The following is a 25,655-nucleotide window of genomic DNA, read 5'->3' as shown; positions in this document are numbered from 1 at the left end:
TGATGCAGGCTGAGTCAAAGTCAAAGTCAAACTCTTCAAAGTGTCTGGGAGCTTAACATTGTGTGATTCACACCAACTTGCAATCAACGCCTTGAACGTGTAATTAGGAATAAGATTAGTGTGGACAAGAGTTTGCATGGTCTTAGGACAAACCGTGAGTCCAAGACCGAGCCATTCACGAATATACTCCCGCTCATACGTTTGACCCGAAGCGACAATAACAGGGTCTGTCATTAATTCAAGTGATAAAGGGCAACAGAAATCGGGAGGTATCGCTACACGGTTACGGTTTTGTGACTGTCTAACTTCAATAAACTTATCATTCATATGGGACACAAGTGAAATCATTTCCTCAACACACTCTAAATCGCCCATTTTTTCAGCTTGCTCAGCATTTTCCTTTAACTTTTCGAGTGCAACCGCCTCGATAAGAAGCTCCTGATTTGACCTTAAGTTAAGAAAGTCAACAATTATTGACCTGTTGTCTGCACTAGGTGCAGACCCCTCGGCTTGATCCCTTATAGCTTTCGAAAGAATAGCCGATTCTTTTTCATAACCCGTGCGCTTAATTTTCAGTACGTAAAGCTGCAATCGATTGTTATTAATATAAGAAATCTTCATAAAGTTGACATAAGTAATGCAAGTCATGTTGTAGCATACCTCAAGTGATGATGAACTGAATTCATTAGGAGAAGATTTCAGCTGCTCAAGGAGTTGTAAGCTTTGATCCCGAACCTTTGCAATCAATGATTCAACTTGCATAACCTACACAATGCAGATAAGTGATTGATTAACATGTAAACTATTAGGTGTGTCAATCATGTCATGCTGAAATATGCAGCATGAACCTACCTGATCCATATTATTATGTGCTCAGGGCCGGCTTCGACAAAAGCAAAAAAAAATTTGTGCCAAATGCGAAAAATTTTTTACGCTTATAATTTAGGTTGTGTAAAAAACTTTTGTATAAAAATATGATTAAACATGTCTCAAATAAGACTAGAACCCATAATCTTTTGGTTAGGAGTAATACCCCTTTGCCACTAGAGCAAGCTAATGGTTATATAATTGAGTTTAAACACTAAATATACATATTGTTTCAATAAAAATACATATAACTAAAAAAAAAATTCGGGTCTAGCAGGGTCCCGGCCACACCTTATGGCCGGCCTGTATGTGTTAAATATTTATGTGTTAAACCCGCACACACATAAATTCAGGTCGACCCGAGCACGACCCATCGATATAATTTAGAGTCGGTAGAGTAAATGGGTAATATGAATATGTATTTTTTTTAATTAATGAAAATATTGAAAATGAATTAGAAAGTATCTTCAGAAAAATGGAAAACGGTAAAAAAAGCATAAATAAAAATATAATTATAAAAGCATTTTTTTAATACTTAAACGGGTCTCAAACCCGACCCGTTTTAGTTTTAAAATGTGTCGTGCTGGTCGATCCAAAGTCTTTTTTTTTTTTCGTGTCGGTTCCGGTCGTGTTAACAACTGCCGTCCCTATAAACTATGGTGTCAATTTCATAAAATTTTAAACAAAATATGCAAGCAAAACTAAGGCATACAAAGTAAAGTTTACTCATCAAAGGATGAGAATCTTCTAGAAGCTTCTTCAGTTCATCAACAGACTGACTCAAGCCTGCAAACTCTTTCTCAATAGATTCATCCGAAGCCACTTCTGTAACAACAAAGGACTCGAGTAGAGGCTTGATTAACTTGAGTATTGCTTCAATCTTTTGGTAGTACTTTTGAACAAGTACGCTTTCATGGCATTGTAGATTGAAGAAACTAGATATGTTTTTGAGAAGCAGTGATATCTCCATCACACATGCAAATATAAAAATATTATCAAGCAGAAGCTGCTAATTAATGTTGGAATGAAGCATTCTTGTAAACGAATAACTATAAAAGTTTCTTCTTAGTCAAAACGCGTAAAGACAATGTTGAACGAGTCTAACAAGTTTTGAACAAGTCGTGACTCAATTTCTTATTTCCTTATTTTATTTCTGCGTATGCTACCCGAAATTTTGACCAGCAGCGATAGTTATGTGCAGAAAGCTAGAAAAGCTCGCGGCTCGTAATTGGGCAAACCCAGTTAAAAAGTAAGTCTGATTTTAAATGACCTGAGTCGACCCGGCTCATTTTTGTAACTAGGCAAAAGCTCGGCTCGTTAGGCTAGTTTAACTTCGAGCTTGAGCTCGAGTTGCAACATTTAGTTTTGAGCTCGAGTTTGAACCCACACTGGCTCGACTCATTTACAGCCCTGGCTGCTTGTTAGTTGCTAACGCGTGAAATTTCATCAATTCTCAATTTGAACAAATATTTGGGTATTTGTTTTTGTAAAATTAAAAGTTAATAAATTAAATAGTAATTTACTTTTACTTTTTGTTATAAAATGATGCATTAACTCAATTTAGTAACCTATAAGACTGTGTAGAGGTTTGACTAAAAAGTGAAAACAAGATAGTCACATAGACACAGGGTTCTCACCAATTTTTTTATAACTAAACGTGTAATTGTTTAGCTAACAACACAATTATTATTTTACGTTTTTAACATAAAAATATGAGTTGATTAATGTGATTGGTTGGAAAAAATTGTGGCCCCTATGCTTATCTACCTGCCTTTCAAGCTCAAGATAAGCGATAGGAGCGAGTACTACATGGGCAAGATCAATATCACAACCATTGAGGTCTGCAAGTTTACCTAGGGGATCAAGTGGTAGTTGATCAATGAACTAATATCTTTCAATTGGTGGTCGGCGTAGCAATAATGACATTTGTCACACCCCTTTGCCCTCATGCCCATTATCTAGTTAGTGCCCAATGAGACTCTCCAACATCGATAGTCGCATTCATCATATGTTTTAAAAGCGAGTCTAGACATGAGGCATACTAAGGTGGAAGTTGAAACATCGATAACCTCAGGTTCTTATTATATTTTTAATAACATTGAGGCGTGCATTTAGGCCTTTCTGCACATAGTTTTTGTTCTTCATGGGCTAATTTAATTTAAGAAGTGGGTGTTTTATGCTATATATTGTTTATAGTCTTGTTTATTTTAACAGTCACAATAACACACAAATATAAATATATATATATATATATAATAAAACAAAATATCTTCTTACCTCTAAGATACATGGCTATATACCTGGCTCAACCTTCTTAAAAACAATCGAATTGAGGATACCAGAAGTAGGTCATTCAGTTTTGTGAACTAACCGAGATCAAAATTGGAGAAAGGTATACAAACAGAAAGGAAGAACTAATCTCAACAAGGAAGAATTATTTTTAGGTGTTTCGGTATAAATGGAGTACAAGTCTTGGCAACGTTACCATCTTTTAGTTTTTTTTTGGAACGACCAACTAAGTAACGCCGGGTACTCCGTACGCGGCCCCCATTGGCTAAAGGTAGCCCGAGCCGGCCACGAGTCCGGACGGACGGAGCCCCTAGCGGTCCACCCATTGAGGGATTCCCCAGATAAAACCCGACCCCCACGCCCGCCAAACAGCACGACAGCGAGGAGCCGGTAAAACCGGGTAAGATCAGGACTCGAACCCTGGCTATCTCCCATAGGGTGATAGTGAGGTTTGAACCCCATACCTCTCACTACTAGTAAAGTGAGTGCTCTACCATTAAGCCACATATCAATTTCCATCTTTTAGTAAACAGAATAAAATAAACATAAATCATAAACCCAAAAAAAAAAAAGACTATTACTGTAATTAGAACCACATTTTGCTTAGAAAACCGACCTAAAATGTTGTACACATACAAATTATATAAATGTCTCAATGTCTGATATGTTTCCCTTTACAAAACAAAGCATAAAAAATTTCTCAACATGTTTCTTACCTGAACAACAAACAGTTCAGTCAGTGTGCACCCCTTGCAGTAAATTCATCCATCACAACTCCTAGATAAATCATGACTGCGCATTTCTATCAGCAATCACAACGGCTGCAGTTCTTGCTCAGGCACAACCACCGAGTCTACTGGCTTATATTGCATACTAGATTGCTGCTTTTGCCTCCAAAACCACCATAATCCCGCACCCGACAATCCAACTAATAATGCCAACATTGATGCTCCCACTGCAACCAAGTAATTTTTCGGCCACCGGCTTTTCTCAACGTAAAAAAAAATATTATTCAAATAAAATTCATTGTTTCAGCAGATAAAGAGAAGACGAAAATGAGCATACCTTTTTGATGGGATATTTTGTGGGGCCATCACTGGAGGCGAAGAAGGAGAGATATCACTATCAGAAGTGGAATTTGATCCAGATGGTGGTGAAGAGGCCCGTGGGGGTGGGGAAGAGGGGCCACCAGAAACATGAAGAGTTTCCCATATATGAGAGCAGTTGGTTTTCCAAAATCCAATCTTATCGTGTTCACGGTCATACATAACAAATGTGTTACGCACAATGATGCCTGTAAGTGCATTAATGTATATTGTTTTTAAACAGAAAAAAGAAAAAGAAAAGAAAAAACAATATAAATTAGTTGGACTTGTAAACCAACCGAATGTTCAGCAAACAATTTGTGAACTGCTAGGCTTGAAGTTCATTTTATTAATAAACAAACGAACATGAACAAAGAAATTTGCTCATTTGGTTGAACGAACGAACATGAACACATTTTCGTTCGCTCATTTGTGTTCATGAATTTTTCGTTTACATTGGTTCAACATAAGTTTGTTTATGTTTGTTCACGTTATTTACGTTTTCTTTACATTAATTTTAACTCAGTTATGTTCGTTTATACCTTTAACGAACGTACACAAAAGAACACAAACATGTTCAGTTTGTTAACAAACAAACACAAACAAGAAAACCCTGTTTGTTTAAATGAGCGTGTTTGGTTAAAGTTAAACGAGCGAACAGAACACCCTCCATGTGTGTTCGTTCGGTTTGTTTACAAGCCTAAAATTGGTTGAGATGAAACACCTCCTAAAAGAGTGGTTGGATCATTCCCGTTTTGAAATACCCCCAAGCAATATGCTCCACTAACCCTTGCATGCTGCACAAATAAACAACTAAATAAGAAGCAAATATCGATTAAATAACAAATTAACTAATATTTAATATTATATCAAATACTTACCCTGAACAAGTAATTCTCTGGAGAAAGTGACAATTTTTGTCCCTTCCCAAAAATCATATCAACAGAAGGGAACGCTTTCGAGAGTTGCAAAACATCACTGAAAATAAAAGTTTAAGATTGAACATTACTTATTAATATTTAAGACTAACGATATATATATATATATATATATATATATATATATATATATATATATATATATATATATATAAACAAACAATACCTTCCAGCACCCGCAAAGCAAATGTCATTATAACTTGGATCGGGACCTTTAATCTGATGAAGACCAATGACTTCTTTCATGACCTGCTCGCAACATCAAAAACAAATTATAACTATTCAATACATATTATAATTATTATAAAAACAAACACATAAAACCAAAATCTTACAGCATCCTTAAATGCCACAAAAGCAGCTTCAGGCAGGTAAGCATAAGTTGTACCACTATCAAGAACCGTTCCATGTTTCCCATCAAACACACTTGAGCTTAAAGCCAACCGCTTCCCCGCAACATGCAGTTCCTTCAACTCAATATTGTAATATGGGCTGTTGCCATCCCGAGACTAGAGTAAATGTATGAGATGTACAAAATGTATTTTGTTAGAAAAAAAATATTTAAGTTTTGTATCTATAAGTTAGATAGATACAAAACATACCTGCGAACGGGGTCTGAATAAGAATACACCATCTCGTTAGGCGGATTAATTCCACCAAGAACCATAGCACCACGGCCAACATCCATTCCACCATAACACAATGAAAAAGAATCACTTATAACTCTACTATCAACAAGTTGATCAACAATACTCAAATCACCACGGCCCAATCCCATTATTCCATCAGCATGCTGACTGTACAGGTCACCGGTTTCCCTGTTTTCACACCCGAAAACCGCACGCTGAGGTGGCAGATCGCTTTGGTCGCCAAACGATACAATGTCTTCACCAAGAACACCACTGCTGGAACTCATTTCCGCATATTGGCGTTCATAGACGCATTGCTCCCTCTTGTCATCACAGGTGCAGTCAACGTTGCATTTGACAGGCTTGTAGGTGTCTGATGATTCCGGATCAAACTTCGGATCCTGTGAATTAATAATAATCAGAAACAGAGAACATTACTATTTCATCAATCTATAACAAAAACATGAAATCTTCACTAACATCTAGAGATGTAAACGAACTGAACGTTTGGCAGGAAGTTCATTCATGTCCATTCATTTAATAAACGAACGAACACGAACAGAGGCTACGTTCGTTTATGTTTGTTTGTTTGTTTATGTTTGTTCATTAAAGGTTTTAAACTTTTTTAACGACTTTTCTAATCTCATCATATAGGATTAAGCAATACTAACGGTTTGGTTTCACGCATGGAGCTTCAATAATAAGTTTACAGTCCTGCCCGGTTTTATATGGCCGATTTTCGGTATAAACCATAAACCAAACCGTTTGCTACGGTTTGAACATTTAGAAACCGGCTGACCAAAAGTGATGATTGTTTTAAACGCTTTCAAGGTTTCAAACGAACCTTTTAAACATCCATAATTGTTACATGATTACTAAGATTTTTGTATCCCGCCGCATCGCGCGGCACCTTTCTAGTTAACTAAAAAACAATATAATATTATGAACATTTTGTCATTAACTTGTATGCAAAATTAACATATAAACATGAATGTTTGGTAGCCGATTCAAACCTACCAGTGGCGGATCTAGAAAAAAATCTCAGGGGTAACGTTCCAAAAAATTGTTTTTACCGTATTTTGTTTATGAAAGCTTGAAACCGTATTTTTACAATGTAAACGAAACAAAAATAGAAACATGATACATAGGGTACAAATTTCTCTTATTCGGTTTTTGAAAGCTTGAAATCAAGCCATTACACCATGTTCTTTTATTTTATTGAACGTTTCTATTTTGACTGCATAAAAGCATTGTTCAAATACTCATCACCAATTCGCTTACGCAAACCTGTATTGATAAGTTCCATTTTAGAAAAATATATTTCAACAGTTGCAGTTGCAATCAGTAAAATCAGCGATAGATTCAATATTTGATAAATAAAAGAAAAGGTGATGTGCTTTCCAGTTTCCACCATTACACGAGCAAGGTCACACATTCACCCAATTTTGAAAATTTATCTTCATTTAAAATTTACATTTCCGAAATGCCACTATCTTAGATATGTCAAACTTGGAAAATGAATCTCAAGATTTAAGCTAGTCATATTTTCTAACAAACTAGTTAAGGCCTCACTAAATCTATTTCCAAGTTATTAAATTTGCATATCAAAAACCGTATTAAAAATGTCAACCTAAAAATGATGATTATGTTGAGCATGTTTCTGTTTGAAGGAACTCGTTCAAACAAAAGAAAAAAAGGTTAATGGTTTCTATTTGCTTTGAGCTATAAACTTTTTTTGACTTTATTTGATTTGAACTTTTAAAAAATGACGATTCTGTTGAGTCTATTTTTGTTTAATGTTTCTCGTTCAAACAAAAGAAAAAAAAAAGATTAGTTGTTTTTAGTTGCTTTGGACTATAAATTTGTTTGGGCTTTATTTAATTTGAACTTTTAATTTGTTGGCCTTTAAACAAATAGGGGTAATACAATATTTTTTTCAGGGGTAACGAAATGAAAAAACCGGCCCGAAAAGAAATAAATTTACACTGCCGACGAAAGTTGAGGGGTAGCGGATGCTACCCCTAGTTATAAAGTACATCCGCCACTAAAACCAACCATTCTCAATTAGCCAAATCAAATAAAACATTTCTTGTGTGTACATCTGTAGTTTGTCTGTGAGCGTACGAACAAATTCACTTCCTTAATGAACGAACACGAACAAAAAATTTTATTTTGTTAGGTGTTGGCGAACCGTTAGCTTGTCCGATAAAAGGAAGCTTAACAAACGAACATGAACAGAAGCACTAGCATCAGATAAACCCTAACGAGTTAGTTGTAAACTTGTAATTATACCTGATGCTTGCCGCATTGCTGACAGGTAGAACATGGAACATAAGTGACAGTACTGCCTGTGTCAACAATAAGCGCAAATCTCTGCGGTGGTGATCCGATCCACAGTCGCGTGGTGTAATACCTAAATCGAGGATAAATATAATAAGATCCAATTAAATATTAGAAATTGAAATTAGGTTAGGTTAGGTTAGGTTAACATTAATAGATGTATGTAAAATACCCGTTGAGGAGTAGATCGTCGTGCAAAGCCATACGGGCGTTTGGACGGGAAGTGGTCTTGAGCTGACGGCGAGAAATCACATCGGCGGAGGAGGAGTTAAGAGGAGTGGGGTAAAGAGGTAGGAACATCGTGTGGCGATTGGTGGCGGTGATCGAAGGCCGGAGGATACTAACAGGTGATGATGATGATGAGATTGTTGAGATCAGGAGGAATAGTACTACGGTCACACAGGAAGACATCACGATCTGAGAACTCTCTCTCTAGAGGAATCAATGAATGAATTTTAAAAGTAAGTGGGGGTTTGGAGGAGGAAGAAGAAGAGGATATTATTATTATTATTATTATTAGGGTCAGCTAAAACCAATGTTCCGATGAATCCAACACCAACAACCACCACCACCACCACCACGACGTCGACTTTCTTCTATCTACTTTTTACAACGAAGAATTTCTTATATATTTAGGCTAATGCTCTCTTTAATTTGGGGAGCCACAGATATCTCATTATGTTGTTTCTATCTATTGATTTTTTATTTTATTTATTTAAGCAAATAATAATAATAAAAATAATATTTTAATAATTCCAACTAAATGCTACGGCCGATAATAATTCAAACTTAGTTTATTCTTACAAATGGTCCCAAATTAAAAAAAAAAATATTGGCTGTTAATGGTCTTCTGTTAAAAAAAAACCTAACAGCGTTAGTTTTTTTCCGAATTTCAAACTGATTTTTAGGTTTTTTGATCGGAAGGAAGATACGAGTTGATTGATATAAAACTTAGATACACACGATGCTCCAGACGGCTTGCATAGTGCTTTAAATCGGGTGTTTGAACTTAAAATTAACAAAAATTTAGCTGTTTGGAGTATCTTTTTGAGCTAAGTTTTACATCAGTCAACTCGTATATTCATTCCGATCAAAAGTCCTAAAAATCAGTTTGAAATTCGGAAAAACTTAACGCTGTTAGATTTTTTTTAACAGTGGACAATTGAGAACCAATTTTTTTAAATTTGTGACAATTAATGGGAATAAACTAAGTTGAGATTATTATCCGCCAATAACAGATAATTAGGAATATTAAAATTCAATTTGTCTAATAATAGTACATCTAAAATTCATTTAATATTTAACCTTTTATTTTATGTCTATCACGTGTAACTCAAGTCAATCAACCTTTTTCAAATGTCACACTAAAATTGATCAAATTGTTTGTTCATCTTACAACTTTCATTATTGTCTTTTAAACCTATACGTTTACCCTTTTTATATGATTTTGAAAGAACAACTAAAGTTTTGTTTTAGAATGGGAGCCATGTATGTCTCGAAAGTTAAAAATTTGTATCAAATATAACTATACCTTCTCAGACTCTACAAATAGTTCTTGTCATAGGTTAGATTATCTTTTATATGTTTTTTAATCTTAAAGTCTTTAATCATGCGCCCTCTAATTTTATTGTTAAATCTCCATCAGTGTCTATAATAAGACTAGAACTTTTATCATTTGTTATATACATTTTGATATCACTAGACTATAAGTCGTTTCTATCTAAAATTAAGTTGATGAAACGTATGTAACTTATGGTTATTATTGAGTCACATTTGAAAGAAAAAAATTGTAACTTTAATAAGATATTTGAAAAACTTGATTATTATTAGATTACTTTTTTCCTTTTATAATTTATATAATGCAGGCAATAAAGACAGGATGAACCTAAAGTCTTGTGCATGTGATATTTTGATCTCTATAATTTTATATGTTTATATAGTTACTGGTGGAATTAAAGATTTCTTTCGTCAGTGTCAGTTTTTTCAATATTCATACTTCTATTAAGGGTTACCCTTCTATTAACTCGGCGTTAGAAAGTTTCGGGTTACGTAAAATTCATGTTATATCACTAATCACTAAAATTCTAATAATAGAATACAACCAAGTTCACTAAATAAATTCACTAAAGAACAAGTGTAAAATACCAACATTTAGATCTTAGTTACCTCAATAATTGTGATGAAAGAGATGGTAATATTATAGGTAAGTTCTATGAGTAAGGTAAATCGAATCCAACAATCAAGAACCTTAAAATTGCAAAGAATGCAACAAACACACACACACACACACAAAAGAAAACATTACTTCTCAAACAAAACAACCCCAAATCAATCATAAGGATCTGTCATTCTAAGTAACAAGCAAACGCATATGGATGTTGACATTCTAACAAAACAAGAAAGAAGCATATGATAGATGTTGGATGGTAAAGGATCATTTTTTTTCTGCTTCCAACTTAAAAAAAAAATTATAACATTATTGTTGGTCCTGTCCTCAATAACTAAATTTTTGGTTTTCGCTCTTTTTCTTCTTCAAATATATCATATGGTGTGTCGCTCTTATACACGTCAACAATGGTTGGCCGCATACTCACTCGAGTGTTGATGCAATGATGCATGAAGAGGTTACGCCCCGATAAGATGAACCACATGGTACGGAACTCATAAAAATATGTAACAAGAGTGAGGCCGAACCCAACATTATGCAAGGCATGACCTCCGGACTATCGAAGTACTTTTATAAGTGCGTAATATCCAACAGAATAGGGCCCACATGTTAATAACATGTGTAAGTAATTATTCTCCAAGTGGGACCACTCATAACAACCTGTGAGGCTGTGATAGCGACTAGCTTGGAAGGGGACACAAATGGCACGGTACAACACGAAGGGTATAACTACACGTGCATGGCACTTGGGATGAGGTAATCATAATCTATTCATTAAATCCTACACGCCTATTCGCTTACTCTCACGTCAGAGTGTGGTCGGATACCCCCCCCCCCCCGGTATTGTTTGATAGAAATATGGCTTTTGAGGGTGGATTAAATAGTATCATTAATAACAAATCTCAACTTTCATTTTATTATAGATCCAGATACATTTCTTACACTCAAACCAGTTCCCAAAAGGCCATCTTACTATAAAACATTTACACTTCCTCATTTATGCTACTTGGCTTCTCACCTTTACAAACCCGAATGTAGTATCGGTGACACCCCGCCAGATAAGATATACTACAAATGCAACATATGCAACCGCCAAAACACTTATTATACAAGTAAACCCCAACCCGCTTACTTCTTCAGCCAAAAATCGTTGTAACAGATAACCATTTATGCCTATCAGCAAAGCAGCCACAATGCACGAGATCGCCTGCAAGTCATAAAAAGAAAAATCATAAAAAAAACATGGCATTTTGGTATTAAAATTTTAAAACATACATCAACTTTCATTGGATATAGCCAAAATTAACTTATGTTAGATTAATAAGATCACACCTTTAGAACAGGCCCAATTACAAAAACACCCATGAGATCCTCTTTAGCAACCAAACACAATAATGGAATGAGAGCAAACGGAAACTGAATGGACTGAAGGACGTTGAGCCACTCGTTTAAAACATCCAACATGTCCTCCGAACTATCAAAAATTAACGCAACAGTCAATGTGGGAATGATTGCACAGCTTCGTGTAATCAAGGCCCGGGCCCATTTCTTTAAGCCCAAATCAAGAAACCCATCCATGATAAACTGGCCCGCATAAGTACCCGTTATAGTGCTACTCTGCCCGGCTGCTAGTAACCCAATAGCCCATATATACAAAATCGGTACCAAACCGCCACCAAATCGCTCTTCAAGAAACTGGCCCGCATTTCGAAGCCCGATTGTGTCAGCAATAGTGGTACCAAAAAAGGCCTTTGCAAAAACAGTAGTCACAAAGAGGTTTATAATAAAGGAAATGGCCAATGCGATAGTGGATTCGATTGAGTAGTATCTTAGAGCTTCACGGACCTGGCCCGTTTGTTTTGGGTCAACTTTTCTTGATTGTACGAGTGCAGAATGTAGGAACACGTTGTGTGGGGTTATCATACAGCCAACAACTCCCACAGCTTGTTGTATTGTTTTGGAATCTAGCTTTGGTACCACAATACCTTTAAAACATGCCAAAAATGTTATTATTATAGTAATATTTGTTTTGGAATCTAGCTTTGGTACCACAATACCTTTAAAACATGTCAAAAATGTTATTATTATTATTATTATTTGTAAACTGATATAGGGAAAGTGGTTTCATACCAAGAAGAAGCTCTTTAGCATTGGGCTTGGTTTCACCAAACATCCATGCAAATGAAACTGCCATAACCGCTATAAGGAAGGCGAAAAGAGCCTCTAGCTTCCTCACATTATAGTTTTCAAGAAACAGAAAGATGAAACTGGAAAAAAAAAATCAATAAAGTTATTGAAAGTTCAATGTTACCATCACAATATGTGAAAGAATTGTATAGAAAATATTTTAAAATTCAAAAAGGCAACCTTTGTGCGAAAATGCACTCTATCATGTGAACACACTAGTGAATCAAAATCGACGTCTAGCCTGAGAAGGCATGCTAGTGACATATATATATAATTGATCGTGTTTATCGTAATGATCTATATCATAGTTAGAAGATATAATTTGATTAGTTTTATCTGTAATTATTCGCATTATTTACCATTAACTAAGAAAAAAGAGTAATGTTTTTTACCAATCAAAGGCAGTGATGAGAACACCAGCCCAAAGTGGTAAAACCCCATGAGTCAAAATACTGAGAGCAATAGCACTCCCAATGACTTCTTGAATATCAGCTCCAATGAGTGCCAACTCAGCCATGACCCACAGCAACTTCCCAGCCCAATTCGGGTACTCCTCCCTACACAGCTCAGCCAGGTGTCTCCCAGTGGCTACACCGAGCCGAGCCGAAAGAAGCTGAACAAGCAGCCCGATAGCAGTCGTCCACAAAAGCAACCGCAGCAGCGAATAACCCGCACTCCCACCCACCTGAAGATCACCTTCCAAGTTACCCGGGTCCAAGAATGCTATGCTCATTAAAAACCCGGGCCCTGTGAACCGCCACAGCTTCCGCCAAGAGAACTGTGGCGTTGAGTTGTGATCTTCATGGTTGTTGTCATCTACTCCCAGTAATCGCAGTTGATGGTCTGAAGGCATTGGCTAATATATCTATATATTGTGTGTGTGTGTGACGAGTGTTATGCATTATATAAAGAAAAGAATATTAATTAATATCCATGACACCCTGGTCTTTTCTAAAACTTAACCTAACAAAACAAGGAAACGGTCAATTTAGTAGCTTGATGAACAAAACAAGCAGCTTATGAATAATGCTGAGCAATGCACTTGATATCGCCGATATATCACCGATATATTAGTGATATATTGGTTATCGGTCCCTTGGCGATATATAAGATAGAATATCGATACCGATAATATCAACGATATTTGACCGATATTGGACTAATATTTGACCAATATATCACCGATATTTCCGATGTTAGTGTTTTAAGTCTTAATTATTAACTTTTAGAGTTCAATGTTATTGCTTTAAGTTTTAATCAATTCTTATTTGCTACGATTGTTAGTGTTTTGTAATTTGTAAAAGGTTAATTTGTTAATGGTAGGAGACTATACTGAATTATTAGTGTTAAATTGCTATATATATACATGAATTTTACACGATATTAAAATATCCGATATCTTTCCGCAGTAACTGCTTAGATGCGGAGTACAACCAAAACTCTTATTGCCATTCATTTTGATTCTTCAGCCTTAATTCTTTTTTGTGAATGTCCTTTAGCCACAGCTAATTAATTACAAGATATATACGTTAAGATGTCTAACTCAATACAGGAAATATATGAATAATTGTGGAGTAAAATTCATCATTTTAACGGATAAATAGAAGACAATATCATCAATTAATATTCCATTTTGGTGGGTCCCGTCTAAATATGCCCAATTTATTGGATCATTACGTTTTCCACAACTATGATTGGGAGGTAAACATCAGTAGATGTATCTGATCATGATCAAGAACTCATGGAGCTTTACACATAAAGCCAACATAATTTTGTCCTGATTGTAAATTGTGATGTTGAATGGTTTAACGGGATGATGCGTCAAATGTTTTGCGAAAGTTTTAACTACATACTTACTGGCGAAAGCCTGATTTTTAGCATATACTTAAGAGTGAGGTATAGTAGAAAGTAAGGGCATCTTCAAGCTATTCGGCTGAAAAGAAAATACGAGGCATTCTATTTTATTTTAGCTCTAATGTGACATTACCGATGTAATTGTTAGTGGATTGTAATTTTGGGCTTGATTTGATTGAATTGAGTGATATTATTTTTCTTATAAGATTTTCACATCATCACATGTATAAATTCAAAAAAGTGATGTTTACAGATGCGACAATTTGGAGTCTAATGCTAGCTTCATTAAAAAAAATCAGCTAAATTTGTGTACAATTATTTTTTATTATTATTTATTTATTTTTCATTTTACAAACCACATGAACTAAAAAAATCAACTAATTTACAAAAAAAGTTAAATGTTCATTGTTTTCGTCAAAACCTTGATACACATTTAACCCGCAACAATTTTCCTTCTCATCTGCAATTAAGGTCATGACAATCAAGGTTACCTTTCGAATAAGCGGCCAGTGCCATTCTACTCGATCATACAAAGGTTGTGTTGATGGTTGTTTGGGTGTGGCTTCGTCAAATTGGTGGTGGAGGGACTCGTTGATGGTAATTTGCTTTTTTTCGTTTTTTGCTTAAATTTTTTTTGAGTGACATGTTAAATCACCTTTTAACGTTGCTGCAACACGTTTCCTAGTCAAATTTAAAGACTTCATCCTAAATTAAAATACACCAGTTCGATATTTGAAAATGTATAATTGTGATTCATGAACCTTCAAAAACTTGTCTTGTTGGATTAGATTAATCTTTCTTTTGAAAGCACTATGAAAAGTGCGTATTATACTTCCACCAAATTCTTAGCCAATCATCCATTTAGTAAGCATCATACTTTTTTCAATACATATGAATCTTATGGTGTACGTAACATTAATCAATTACCTCGAAAGGTATTATCCAGTTTTCTTTACTACAAACTTAGCATACTTGGGATTCATTTCAATATCCATCGATTAACATTTCTAGACACATCATTTCACGACTTCACGTACGAAATCAACCATATTATCGTATAAAGCAATTATATCAAGTTACATGACTTCAATTACCCTAGTACTGGCACTCGCTTAACCTTAGGATTTTAATTTGTGTCCACATGTCATTCATCGCTAGTTAATTCATGCGGTTAAATAACCATTTTAACTAGTTTTATACCCGTCCAGTGGACGGGTTGTTTGATGTCATAATGCCATAACTATCTTTCATTACATTTAAAATTAAAAAATATATATATTAACTTCAAAACTTTTATCCAGTGTTCACATATTTCACTTGCTGATTGCTTAATTTTTTTTTCTCACATGGCAACAACATAAACGTTCCAAAAAAGAAATTTAAACTCTCATAAAATAAAAATTATAAATATAAATTCGCTAAATTGCTATCAATATAAATTTTAAAATTCTATAGATTATAAAATTGCTATAAATATAAATTCTAGATTTCTATAAACTATAAATTTGCTATAAATACAAATTCTCAAACATCCAACCAGAATTTTATAAATTTACAAATACAAATTGAGTTAAAACAATATACAAACATGAATATGCATCTTTACCTTCAATATCCAGCAAGTTAATGCAAAATAATGTTCAAAACCAACCCTACGGTATTAGAAAACTCATCAAACGACACAAGTGAAAGGCCTACCAAAGTTTCTAAACATCCCTACCCTTGAGGGATGCCTGGCCACACAAAGTTCAATTAAAATTCTCATAATTAATGCTCAAAGATCATCACTGTTTAGAAATAAATGCTAACAGAAAAAAATTACTTAACATAAATTTGAGACTTGCATAGTGCCTTCAGAGGGAAGGGACACTAGTGTGGGTAAGGTTTATAGGTTGTTTACCACATGGCAAACCCACCCCTAACTATGTGGGTAGTTTGCCAAATTACAATTTGTGGCAAAGGTTTACCATGAAACATATGACCGTTGGAGATTTTTGAAAAATTAAAACACCCATTAATACTCAATTTATTACATATAAATACCACTAACTCTTCACTATTTTTATTCATTCAAACATTTCATCATTTTTATTCACTCAACCTTCACCATTTCTATTCACTCAAACCCCAATGGCAAAATTCTCAAACGATGATCTCGGGTGACAAACTAGATGCGTACACGCTAAGAAAGGAAGCAACGCTTCAAGATTTGGTGGATGCTAAAAAGCAACAAGTGGAGGATTCTAGAGCGTTGATTGTGAAACAACGCGAGAGTGTAGCCAAAGGGATGTATGCAGACTTTAAGACATATACTCGGCCACATGATCATCTAGAGGACGAGGTGAAGAAAATCGCTATAAATTGCAAACGAGAAATTACGGAAAATATAATTGACCGAAGAATCATCTTGTTTAGATGTTCGTGTTTTAATTTTTTTTTTCTTGGTTTTGATCGTCATATATTATTTTTCCGGTTTTCAATTATGTAATAATTTTAATTTTAATTTTACATAAATTTAATTGTTTTATTTATTTTTAAATTTTAACAAAAAACAAAAAAAAATTTAGGGTACTCGTGGGTAGGTGTTTCCAGTTATTTTTGAGTTTGTGGGTGCTTAAGGGTATAAATGAAATAACGGTGTATGATTGGCCGGTACATGGATAATACCCATGAGTGCCCCTTCTTCAAGCTTTATATATCACACCATTGTAATAATCAAGTCCTCTTTCTAAACTCAAATCAAGAACCACTTTGTCCACGCATCATCGACTATTTAGACATGGAGCTGTGTATTGATCAACCGTGATAATTTATCACTGTAATTTTGCTTTCCCCTACATAATACAACAATGTGAATAAGGGATTCTTATGAGCATATATAAAATTAATATTACATTATATAGAGAGTTGTTTTATAATTAACACCTATTTAACTTCCTAGTTCCGAATTGCCCTGGCTTTTATTTTATTTGTTGTCAAATCTGACCCGTGTTTCAGATTTTTGTATACTACCCGAAGAGCAGCAAGTTTCCAAACTTCAAATACCAAATCTAAAAATTCTTTTGATTTGGTTGAATCGTAGCATCAGCCACAATGTTTGGAATTTCCAAATATGCCCCTAGTAACAAATTACTAAATTATTGTGCTGCAATTGACACTTGCAACAACTCGAAATGCCCTCAAAACTGATCTGCTTAACTCGTAAACAGTAATGGCATCCCCAACAGTTTTGATTTAAATCCTGTATACAAATCGTTACTGTTTGTGGTTACTGAACATAAACAAAGTACCAATAATACCTTGGAAAAACGATGACAAAGTGTCATTTTCTTCAAGTATTTGTCACACATTGTGATTACAATTGATTTGGTTAAAATGCTTGTGTGTTGACCTTCTACACATCTGGATGGCAAAAAGGTTAAAAAAAATTAAATGTAAGAATTAACAACAAATGTGTGCAATAGAAATACATGTTTTATTTATTTATTAATTTTTGTAGACGTTGCTTCATAACTTCAAAGAATGGAAGTAAATAAAAAGTTCAACGAAAAAATATAAACATATTTCAAATGGGAAGCCTTATTAATAGGTTCCTCAAATTTCCAAGTGATGTGGTAAAACTTCCATCAAGAGAGTTACTATAGACGTCCCTACAAAATTCATAATCAAAACTTCAATTATATTTTGATACAAAGATCAATTACTGAAGATATTCACGATTTTTGAATATTCAAACATAAAATCTTCATCAAAGAAGGTAAATCCATGAAAAAAAATTTGTTGAAAACAGCTGGTGTGCATAACCAATTATAGAAATGAACCTGTTGAAATTTAGAGCATCAGTAGGTTAAAAGTTAAAACACAGGCCATAAAATTCATTCCAACCCAAAATTGAAGCTCTGGTCAACATTCTCTGCATCAATAGCATGATTCTGTGATCAAATTACGAAAAGTGAAAATTATTAGGGATCCATATATGTAATAATTACACCAGAAGTAATGTGTTGTAAAACACATGTATTTTCCGCACCTTTTATCTACGTATTATATTATATTTTATGTGTTTTTACTTGTTTTATATAGGTTTCAGATAGTTTTGATTATCTTGTAGGCAAAGGGTTGAATGGAAGAAAAACCAAGCTTCTTGAGCAGTTTACGGGTCTTTACGCATACGATTTCAAGAAACAACTCAAGGCCCGGCCCAGTTACATATTGGAAAAGCCCAAGATACATTATATTATAATATATAAAAAAGAAAAAAAAAACCATGAGGAGGGCAGCAGGTGCGATCGGACCAGCAGCCAAGGAACCAAGGAAGAAAAGTTTTTTCGGCTTAGGGTTCTTGTGTGGTGTCGGCTAAGGAAGGAAGAAGGAGTCAAGAACAAGCCTCGGGGTCATTCATCATCAGTTTTCATAGCCAAGGAGCAGCCCGGAACATCTCATATCCTTCCATCTTTTTCATTGTTCATACACTTTGATTTTCTTGCTTAATTGTTGATTTGTTTTGCAATTGATTGAGAGATTGAATTGTTTATGATATTTGTTGATCATTGAATGCTTGAATTGATGTTTGACATGGGTTACACAATGTTTTTAATGAGTATTCATGGCTGTCCAAAAAGTATGTTAGGCTAATCTTGTTAGTTCTACATAGGAATGATGATTATTGTTAGTGTTTGATGAGCTTGTTGGATTGTTTGATTGATAGACTTGATTTGCTAATGTAAAGTTTGATTTAGACATGAAATAGGTTGTGTTTAAGGGCTGGAAATTTTGGTCATTCATTGCTTAAACCCCCTTGCGTTGGTTGATTAGTTTTGTGTTGATTGATCGGTGCATTGTTTGATTCTAGACTTTGTGTTTAGGGTTTGTTTGTGGTAGGTACAACCGTAGGGTTTTGTTGCGTGAATTTGAGGTTAAAGTACAGCGGTTAGGCACCTTATTAGAGACCGAGAGGTGATAAGAAGTTAGGGTCGTCTCATTACCTTTGCATGCTAGAATAAGAATTGCGCGAGAGCGAGTTCGTTTCTTGTCAGGTTTAGGTGTTTTGAGCGACTAGTTGATCTATTTTGGTTTAAGTTGAATTGTTCCTCTATCCTTGGTTGTGTAGTATTCATTGCCATTAGGGTCGAGTGTTGGTGAGACCGAGAGGTGAGTCAGCATTAGAACACGTTAACAATTGTTTCCCGGTTTGGTCGTTTTAGCCGATTTTGAGTAGTTAAGGCTTGTTGAGTGAGACCGAGAGGTAATCCAGTGAGCCCGAGCGATCCTTAGTCGTGTCACCTTTAGGGACCGGTGTCTTGATGTCATCCAATCCATTAGCTTATTAGGCCTACAGTTTGATTCAAACCTAGGAAGACGTTTTTCTCCATCCGAAGTTAATACATTTAGTTCCCCGTTAAGTTTTTTATTTTAGGTAACTTTTGTCAGTCAGTCTAGTTAGTTCAGTTAAGTTAAGAGAAATCAAAAATCAATTAAATATTATTCTTAGGTAGGTCTTGTCTAGGGTTAGTGATCATTAGCGTTCTTACGTGTCCACGTGTTCGATACTCGGACTTCCTAGGTCTATACTACTTGCGATCGGTACACTTGCCGGTTCTGTGTGGTTTAGGATTTTCCTTTTATATTTAAAGCTTAGTTGTGAGAGTTATCCGGCACACATCACTGCCATGCTCGAAAAGGTATCGGCGGTGATCATAATCAAGGCGATTCAACAAAATTAGAGGTGTAAATGAAGATGGAGATGAAGAATTCAGGAGAAGTGCGAGGAGAGTATAATTAATTGTGGCATATGAATTTATAATTACGATGGTTAAACTGCTGTAACCTCTAGAAGCAGTTTTGTAACCTCTAGAAGTAGTTTTTTTTGTATGCGAGAAAAATAAGCACAAAATACCAACTGCAAGAGCGGATAAGAGGGAGTGTGCAACTTCCCATAACTGCTGCTTCTAGAAGGTATTTTAAGACTTTAAAGGGCTAAGATCAAAAGTTGGGTACTTTCAACGGTCAAGATCATCTAAAATGTTAGTTATACTTAAGGGGAACAATATATTATATAATGTCCAATTTCCTCACACACTTTTCATTAACATAGAATGTCACACGTGTCTCTATTGGTAATTAACACAAACTCACTACGTCTAAACATCTCATTCGTATATACAGTGAAGAATGCAACTCTCTCTCCGTTGAACATAATTGAAACTTTTGAAACTTTGATTAACTAATGCACACGACAAAATTCTTTTAGTTACCTGTAAATATTCATCACAAGATTCACGACGATAGGTTCTCCTCATGCTTGGTTGTTTGCCATAAACTAAGTGCGTTTTCACATATCACACAATATAAATGAAACATGTGTCTCGATTTATAAGTTTCTACTAGAATTTTAGCACAATATAAATGAATTGATGCTTGTAGAAACTTATAAATCGAGATTCACGACGATAGGCTCTCCTCATGCCTAGCTGCTTGCCATAAACTATATATATAATTGGTTGATATATTTAATTTCCTTTACTAAGTATTTCAAATCAAACAATCCTAGTTCTAAGACTGTGTTGTGGACGGGCTTTGAAGCCCCTCACGATGTCACGTCTCTACCACGTGGTATGGGCTTTAAAGCCTCTAGCCATGCAGCCTCATTGTGATTCAATGCCCGAGTAGCTATAACATTTATTTATTTAATAAAACTAAACAACTCAATAAAATAAAAGGTAAATAAAAATATAGCACTAGTTAAATTAAAATTTAAATAAAAAACTCAAAAACCAATAAAAATTAAAACAATTTAAATTAACTAAAATAAAACCAGTCCTTGTTCGCATATTTGGCTAGGATTCTTGCGTCTTTTCCTCCAAAACAAATCCCGTGTGAATGGATCTAGAGGTGATAGATGCGAGGAACGCGTAATCCTTTTCTCGTTTATGTTCCAATTGTATTTTTTTTCTTTCATCATGCATTGTTTTATATTCCATATGCATTATTTTTCTTTCTTTGTGCATTCTTGTATTTTCTTTTGTTTCTTTTTTAACTGTGACAATCTTGGAAAGTTTAAACTCCAAGTTGTAAAGCGCGATCTCACTTCGGAACTCATCGAGGATGTCATTCTAGACTAATAATATCTCTTTCGACCAAGCATTGTAACGGTTGGAAAATTTTTGGACTAATAATATTTATTAGTTTATGTTACTAATAATCTAGTTATTAACGAGTTCAAAGAGTAGAGATGAAGGCGACATCGATACTCTAAAATGTGTGGTTGAGAACTTGAACATTGATGAAATACGCGTACGATATGTCCCACATTGATAGAATAATGAACTTGTGAGCTCCTTATAAGAAGGAAACTCACAATATTATATTCTTTGTGACTAGACACACTTGGTGGCATTAGCAACGATGCGAAGCACCAAATGCACAAGCTCAGGCGATACGTGAAATGTGGCGTTTTGATAGCGCACTTTGCACTTCGCATCGCCGCCTTAGTATTTTTGGATGGTCAGGCCGGGTCATGGGACACGTGTCAGTCCGAATGGCGAGTCATCACGACATGTGCCAACTTTGGAGTAGTGTCATGAGCCTCGTGACATGTGTAGACTGAGTGGGATGAGTCAGAGGCCACATGTCAGCTTTTAGTAATCTCCAGCAGTGTCCCAAGTGTCAGGTGAGTGTGTCCTGTGTCGACACATGTCATGGTGACTCATCACCTGACTTACTATATATAGAAAGGTCGGATGGCGGTTTTGAGAAACCGAAAACCCATATAGTAACATCCCGTATACACCACACATGTTATACTCAACCCGACCATACAACGCCAAACCAGTTCGTGTTCTCAATTCCAACTCTCTCTCGATCCCGATATCTCGTTACAAATATGGTTCGGGTGCTAGGGTAACCCCGGTAGTACACACTACTTTAGTTGTTGTAACCTGGGAAACAGGCAGGCTCGCGAAGGTGGTCTAAAATCTGTTTTAAGGGAAGTTTGCTTAACAGAAATCCTCAGCCATAACTGGGAACTATAATTTGTTTAGTTTTGCAGCTAGGAGGGTGCAGATGGCATAGAGTGATCAAGATGGGTCCACCATCCGTACAAGAAGATATGACTCGATGGTGATGCTCGGGTCTCGGTCAACACGAGCTAGACAATGAGAGTTCAGTTTCGGTGCAGTTTCAACACGATAATCAACTCAGCTCTAGTCCAGTTTCAACTCGTCAAAGAATTCGGCGTTTGAGCACAAGTTAGGGACTTCAGCATGAATCAACTCGTATGTTTATGTGAGTCTTTTGTTATTATCGTTTAGATTTGTATACGGTGTATGTGTTATGATTTCTCAAATGTATAAAGAAAATATTTTTATTTGTTATATTAATATTATTTAATAAAATCATGACCCATGTCCTACAGTAACTTCTCCTGTTTATCAAAAACAATTTCAATATCATAGTCGTTTAAGTCTATTCGACAACGAGCATCCGGCATGGCATGAGACGATGTTGGTTCGACTAAAGTAGATGCCGTTTTTGGCTGTTTGGACGGCCGGGAAAAAGGTGGCGGGAAGGGCGCCCACTTTGGTGAGCTTGTGCATTGCCTCTAAACTTCCAACATAGAAAAATCACCCCCATGTTCGGATTTATATTGCTTTAGGGTAAACGTCATCACATTAGAATGGCTTGTACCTCTTTTTCTGCCGTTGTTTGCTATGCGGTTGTACGTGTTGGAGAAGTTGGTTAATTTTGTTCGCATTGCTTTCCATTTGTTGCAGACGGAATTGTTCTTGCGAAAACTTTGAATGTATAATCGCTGAAAAATAAGGAAAGGTTTACCGTCACCTTCAATAAAAGAACACTAATATTAGTCCCCTAAAAATAACATATATAACATATATAAATATATTTTTTTAAAATATCTTGAATAGAGTCTTTAAATGAGTCAATCAACGCACATGGCAATGCTATCTCCTCATCCGTTTTCCAAGGTATTGTTTGTTCTTTTTCTTTATTTTTTTGATCCTGAGTTTTTTTTATGACTTCGTTTTGAGGTAGTAAAAGCTATTTGTTGTTTGGTTTCGGGGTCTGCTTATGTTTCGGGTACTTAGGTTTCGAGCATTTGGGAAGACGTATCGGGCATTACCGGTCGATAAAACATATCGGAGAACGTTTGCGACATTTGAGGGGGTGGCATTACCAGTCAAAAAGCCCTTGTTGGTTGGAAAAGAAATGGTAGTAGGGTCGTTGTTGCTCGAAAGCATACGTACCCAAAAGATTTGTACCATGTTCGAGTTTGTGTCAGTGCTCGGGTTCGCACACAGGTTCGGGTACGTGCGCATGTTCGTGTTCTGGCTTGAGTTCGGGTTCACTGTGGAAACTTGAGGGTTTAATTGTTTTGTTGGATATTAAAAGATTGTTTGTTTGTTGGAGAAGAAAAGAGTGTGTGTTGAAGAAGAATGTGGGTTGTTGTGTGCTAAACAATGTTGCAAAAGTCCTTAGGTGACTCTAGATAACTTACTAGGGAGTTAGGTGTATTTGAGGAGTATTTGAAGAGTACTAGGACATTGTAAATATAAATAGAATTGATTTTTGGATACTATATATATGTCAAATAAGCATGGTTCACGTCAGGCGTCGCCTAGCCCAACTTTTGACCAACATGGGAATTATGCTTAACTTTTCTAAGTAGAAATCGACCTAAGTTGACTGACTAGGTCCGATTTTGGCTAATATTGACCTCCTTTGATCGATTTCGAGTAACTAGGAGGAGTTAGAGAAAGTCGTCTCGACACCATACCTTGTAGCTATTACTCAACGAGTACTCGGCCTTATGATGGTTGGATTGTTGACTAGGCCCCACAAAATTTCATATGGCCCACCATTACACACACAACGCCCCCGCATGTGGTTATCGGGTCTCCTTAAGACGCCTCATCTACGCTGCCCCGGCACGGTGTTGGGGTGGCATAGCCCTCCACAATGTCTTCGAAGCCGTCCACAACATAAAGTCTAATAGTTAGATAAAAGTTATCGCCATCCTATTCGAATAGTCAAATTTCTCATTTTTATGATCCACATCGACAGTCACTATAACTATACTCAATTGTAATAATGGACTTTATTCACCTAGAGCATGCAGAGTGATACACGGGAGAACCCGTGAAACCCCCTTCCTCGGCTGGCCCCGATTTCAATCACCAACCCAAGATCCGGGAGGCCGTGGACTCACCAGCGGAGTTGAAGATGAGGAAGTGACCGTTATGACCGTTTAAAAAAAATGAAAGAAACCATTCAAATCAGCTAAATACTCTCTGACTCTCTCAAATCTTCATATTTTTATCACAAGGTTCAAGCTTTTTTTTTTTGTTTAAAAAATAGAATCATTATCAAGGTCTGACAGAAAACAACAAAAACAATTTCGAAAGCCTCGCCAATAACCATCGCAACAGCCGTCATAAGAAACAAATACATTCGACACACCCAGTCATCCAGATAATTGTTATGGGGTTGTAATGTTAGGTTTGATTTGATTGAGTTGATTATTTTATTGTAAGACTTTCGTTTGTGTGATGCATAAATTCAACAAAAGTAAGACATCAGGTCTAGAGGTGTGACAATTTGGAGCTTTCATTATCAATGTTTTTATAACTGGATTAGACATTAAACCGAACGAGTTACTAGTTCAACCGGTCAAACCGGTCGGACCGACCAGACTAAATAATTCCGAAACAAACTGTTAAATCAAAAAATATATAAAATTTTCATAATAAACCGGTTCAACCGGCCGGACCGGTGAACTAGTTTGGATCGTCCGGTTTTTTGAGTAGCAAGCGAACTTTATCGAACCGGACCGGTCGGGTGGCCGAATCCCGGTCCTACCGGCCGAACCGGTCCGGTTTAAAAACATTATTCATTATAAATAATCAGCTAAATTTGTGTAAACTTACGTGAACCCCTTTTATAATTTATTAAAAAAAAAAAAATTAAAATCCTAAACACAACTTCCCGAACCAAAGTGTTGGCGGAAAACCAAACATTCATTTAACCAACAACGATTTTCTATCCGACATTGCAATTTAAGATCTAAAATATTTTTCTTTCGATTTCATCTAAAAGGTTTTGACGTCTATTGGGAAATTATTTTGTGTAGTTTATTGGCTATTATTACAACCATGAAAAGATTAGTAAAGGTTTTAATTAAAGTTTCATCTAGTTGCTGCCTAAAACATCTTATTCGCATGATATTGGTAAATTATGACAAATCAACTTAGCAGGGTGTATCTCTAAGGTGATTTCTAAACTG

General features: G+C 35.6%; 2 protein-coding genes and 1 pseudogene across 3 annotated transcripts; all 3 read right to left on the bottom strand.

The window, feature by feature from the left end:
* Positions 1 to 6: 6 nt before the first annotated feature.
* On the bottom strand, positions 7 to 1,837 carry LOC143575922 (U-box domain-containing protein 4 pseudogene; annotated as a pseudogene).
* Positions 1,838 to 3,833: 1,996 nt separating this feature from the next.
* Positions 3,834 to 8,506, bottom strand: LOC143575921 (aspartic proteinase 36-like). 2 transcript variants are annotated; one of them, XM_077060158.1, is made up of 9 exons: positions 8,321 to 8,506; positions 8,101 to 8,221; positions 5,782 to 6,209; positions 5,515 to 5,671; positions 5,346 to 5,428; positions 5,123 to 5,219; positions 4,966 to 5,038; positions 4,222 to 4,450; positions 3,834 to 4,140 (listed from the first exon to the last, which is right to left on the bottom strand). In XM_077060158.1, exons 1-9 carry the CDS (start codon positions 8,446 to 8,448, stop codon positions 3,969 to 3,971), a joined length of 1,488 nt encoding a protein of 495 aa, XP_076916273.1. In that variant the 5' UTR covers positions 8,449 to 8,506; the 3' UTR covers positions 3,834 to 3,968. The 2 variants fall into 2 exon arrangements, with proteins under 2 accessions (XP_076916273.1, XP_076916274.1); XM_077060159.1 differs by having other exon boundaries at positions 3,917 to 4,111.
* A 2,775-nt stretch (positions 8,507 to 11,281) lies between these two features.
* Positions 11,282 to 22,844, bottom strand: LOC143575913 (metal transporter Nramp3.1-like). The gene is made up of 6 exons (XM_077060154.1): positions 22,768 to 22,844; positions 16,504 to 16,556; positions 12,895 to 13,306; positions 12,446 to 12,582; positions 11,648 to 12,300; positions 11,282 to 11,522 (listed from the first exon to the last, which is right to left on the bottom strand). The coding sequence occupies exons 1-6, from the start codon at positions 22,842 to 22,844 to the stop codon at positions 11,313 to 11,315; spliced, it is 1,542 nt and encodes a 513-aa protein (XP_076916269.1). The 3' UTR covers positions 11,282 to 11,312.
* Between the last annotated feature and the right edge of the window lie 2,811 nt (positions 22,845 to 25,655).

Source organism: Bidens hawaiensis, unplaced genomic scaffold (genome assembly GCF_021521415.1).
Source record: "Bidens hawaiensis isolate Kalapana, Puna unplaced genomic scaffold, B.hawaiensis_p1.1 tig00027790_1, whole genome shotgun sequence".
NCBI lineage: Eukaryota > Viridiplantae > Streptophyta > Magnoliopsida > Asterales > Asteraceae > Bidens > Bidens hawaiensis.
This window is presented reverse-complemented; position numbering and strand designations above follow the sequence as displayed.

What these genes read in the sequence shown, in the direction of transcription:
- LOC143575921 (XM_077060158.1), bottom strand. Translation starts at nt 8,448, where the DNA reads ATGTTCCTACCTCTTTACCCCACTCCTCTTAACTCCTCCTCCGCCGAT. An exon ending in TGCTTTGCGGGTGCTGGAAG is followed by an intron (nt 5,220 to 5,345) that starts GTATTGTTTGTT and finishes TTTTATTTTCAG; the next exon opens with TGATGTTTTGCAACTCTCGA. An exon ending in CAAAATATCCCATCAAAAAG is followed by an intron (nt 4,141 to 4,221) that starts GTATGCTCATTT and finishes CGTTGAGAAAAG; the next exon opens with CCGGTGGCCGAAAAATTACT.
- LOC143575913 (XM_077060154.1), bottom strand. Translation starts at nt 22,844, where the DNA reads ATGCCGGATGCTCGTTGTCGAATAGACTTAAACGACTATGATATTGAA. An exon ending in CTCATCACTGCCTTTGATTG is followed by an intron (nt 12,583 to 12,894) that starts GTAAAAAACATT and finishes TTTTTTTTCCAG; the next exon opens with TTTCATCTTTCTGTTTCTTG. An exon ending in TAATTGGGCCTGTTCTAAAG is followed by an intron (nt 11,523 to 11,647) that starts GTGTGATCTTAT and finishes TATGACTTGCAG; the next exon opens with GCGATCTCGTGCATTGTGGC.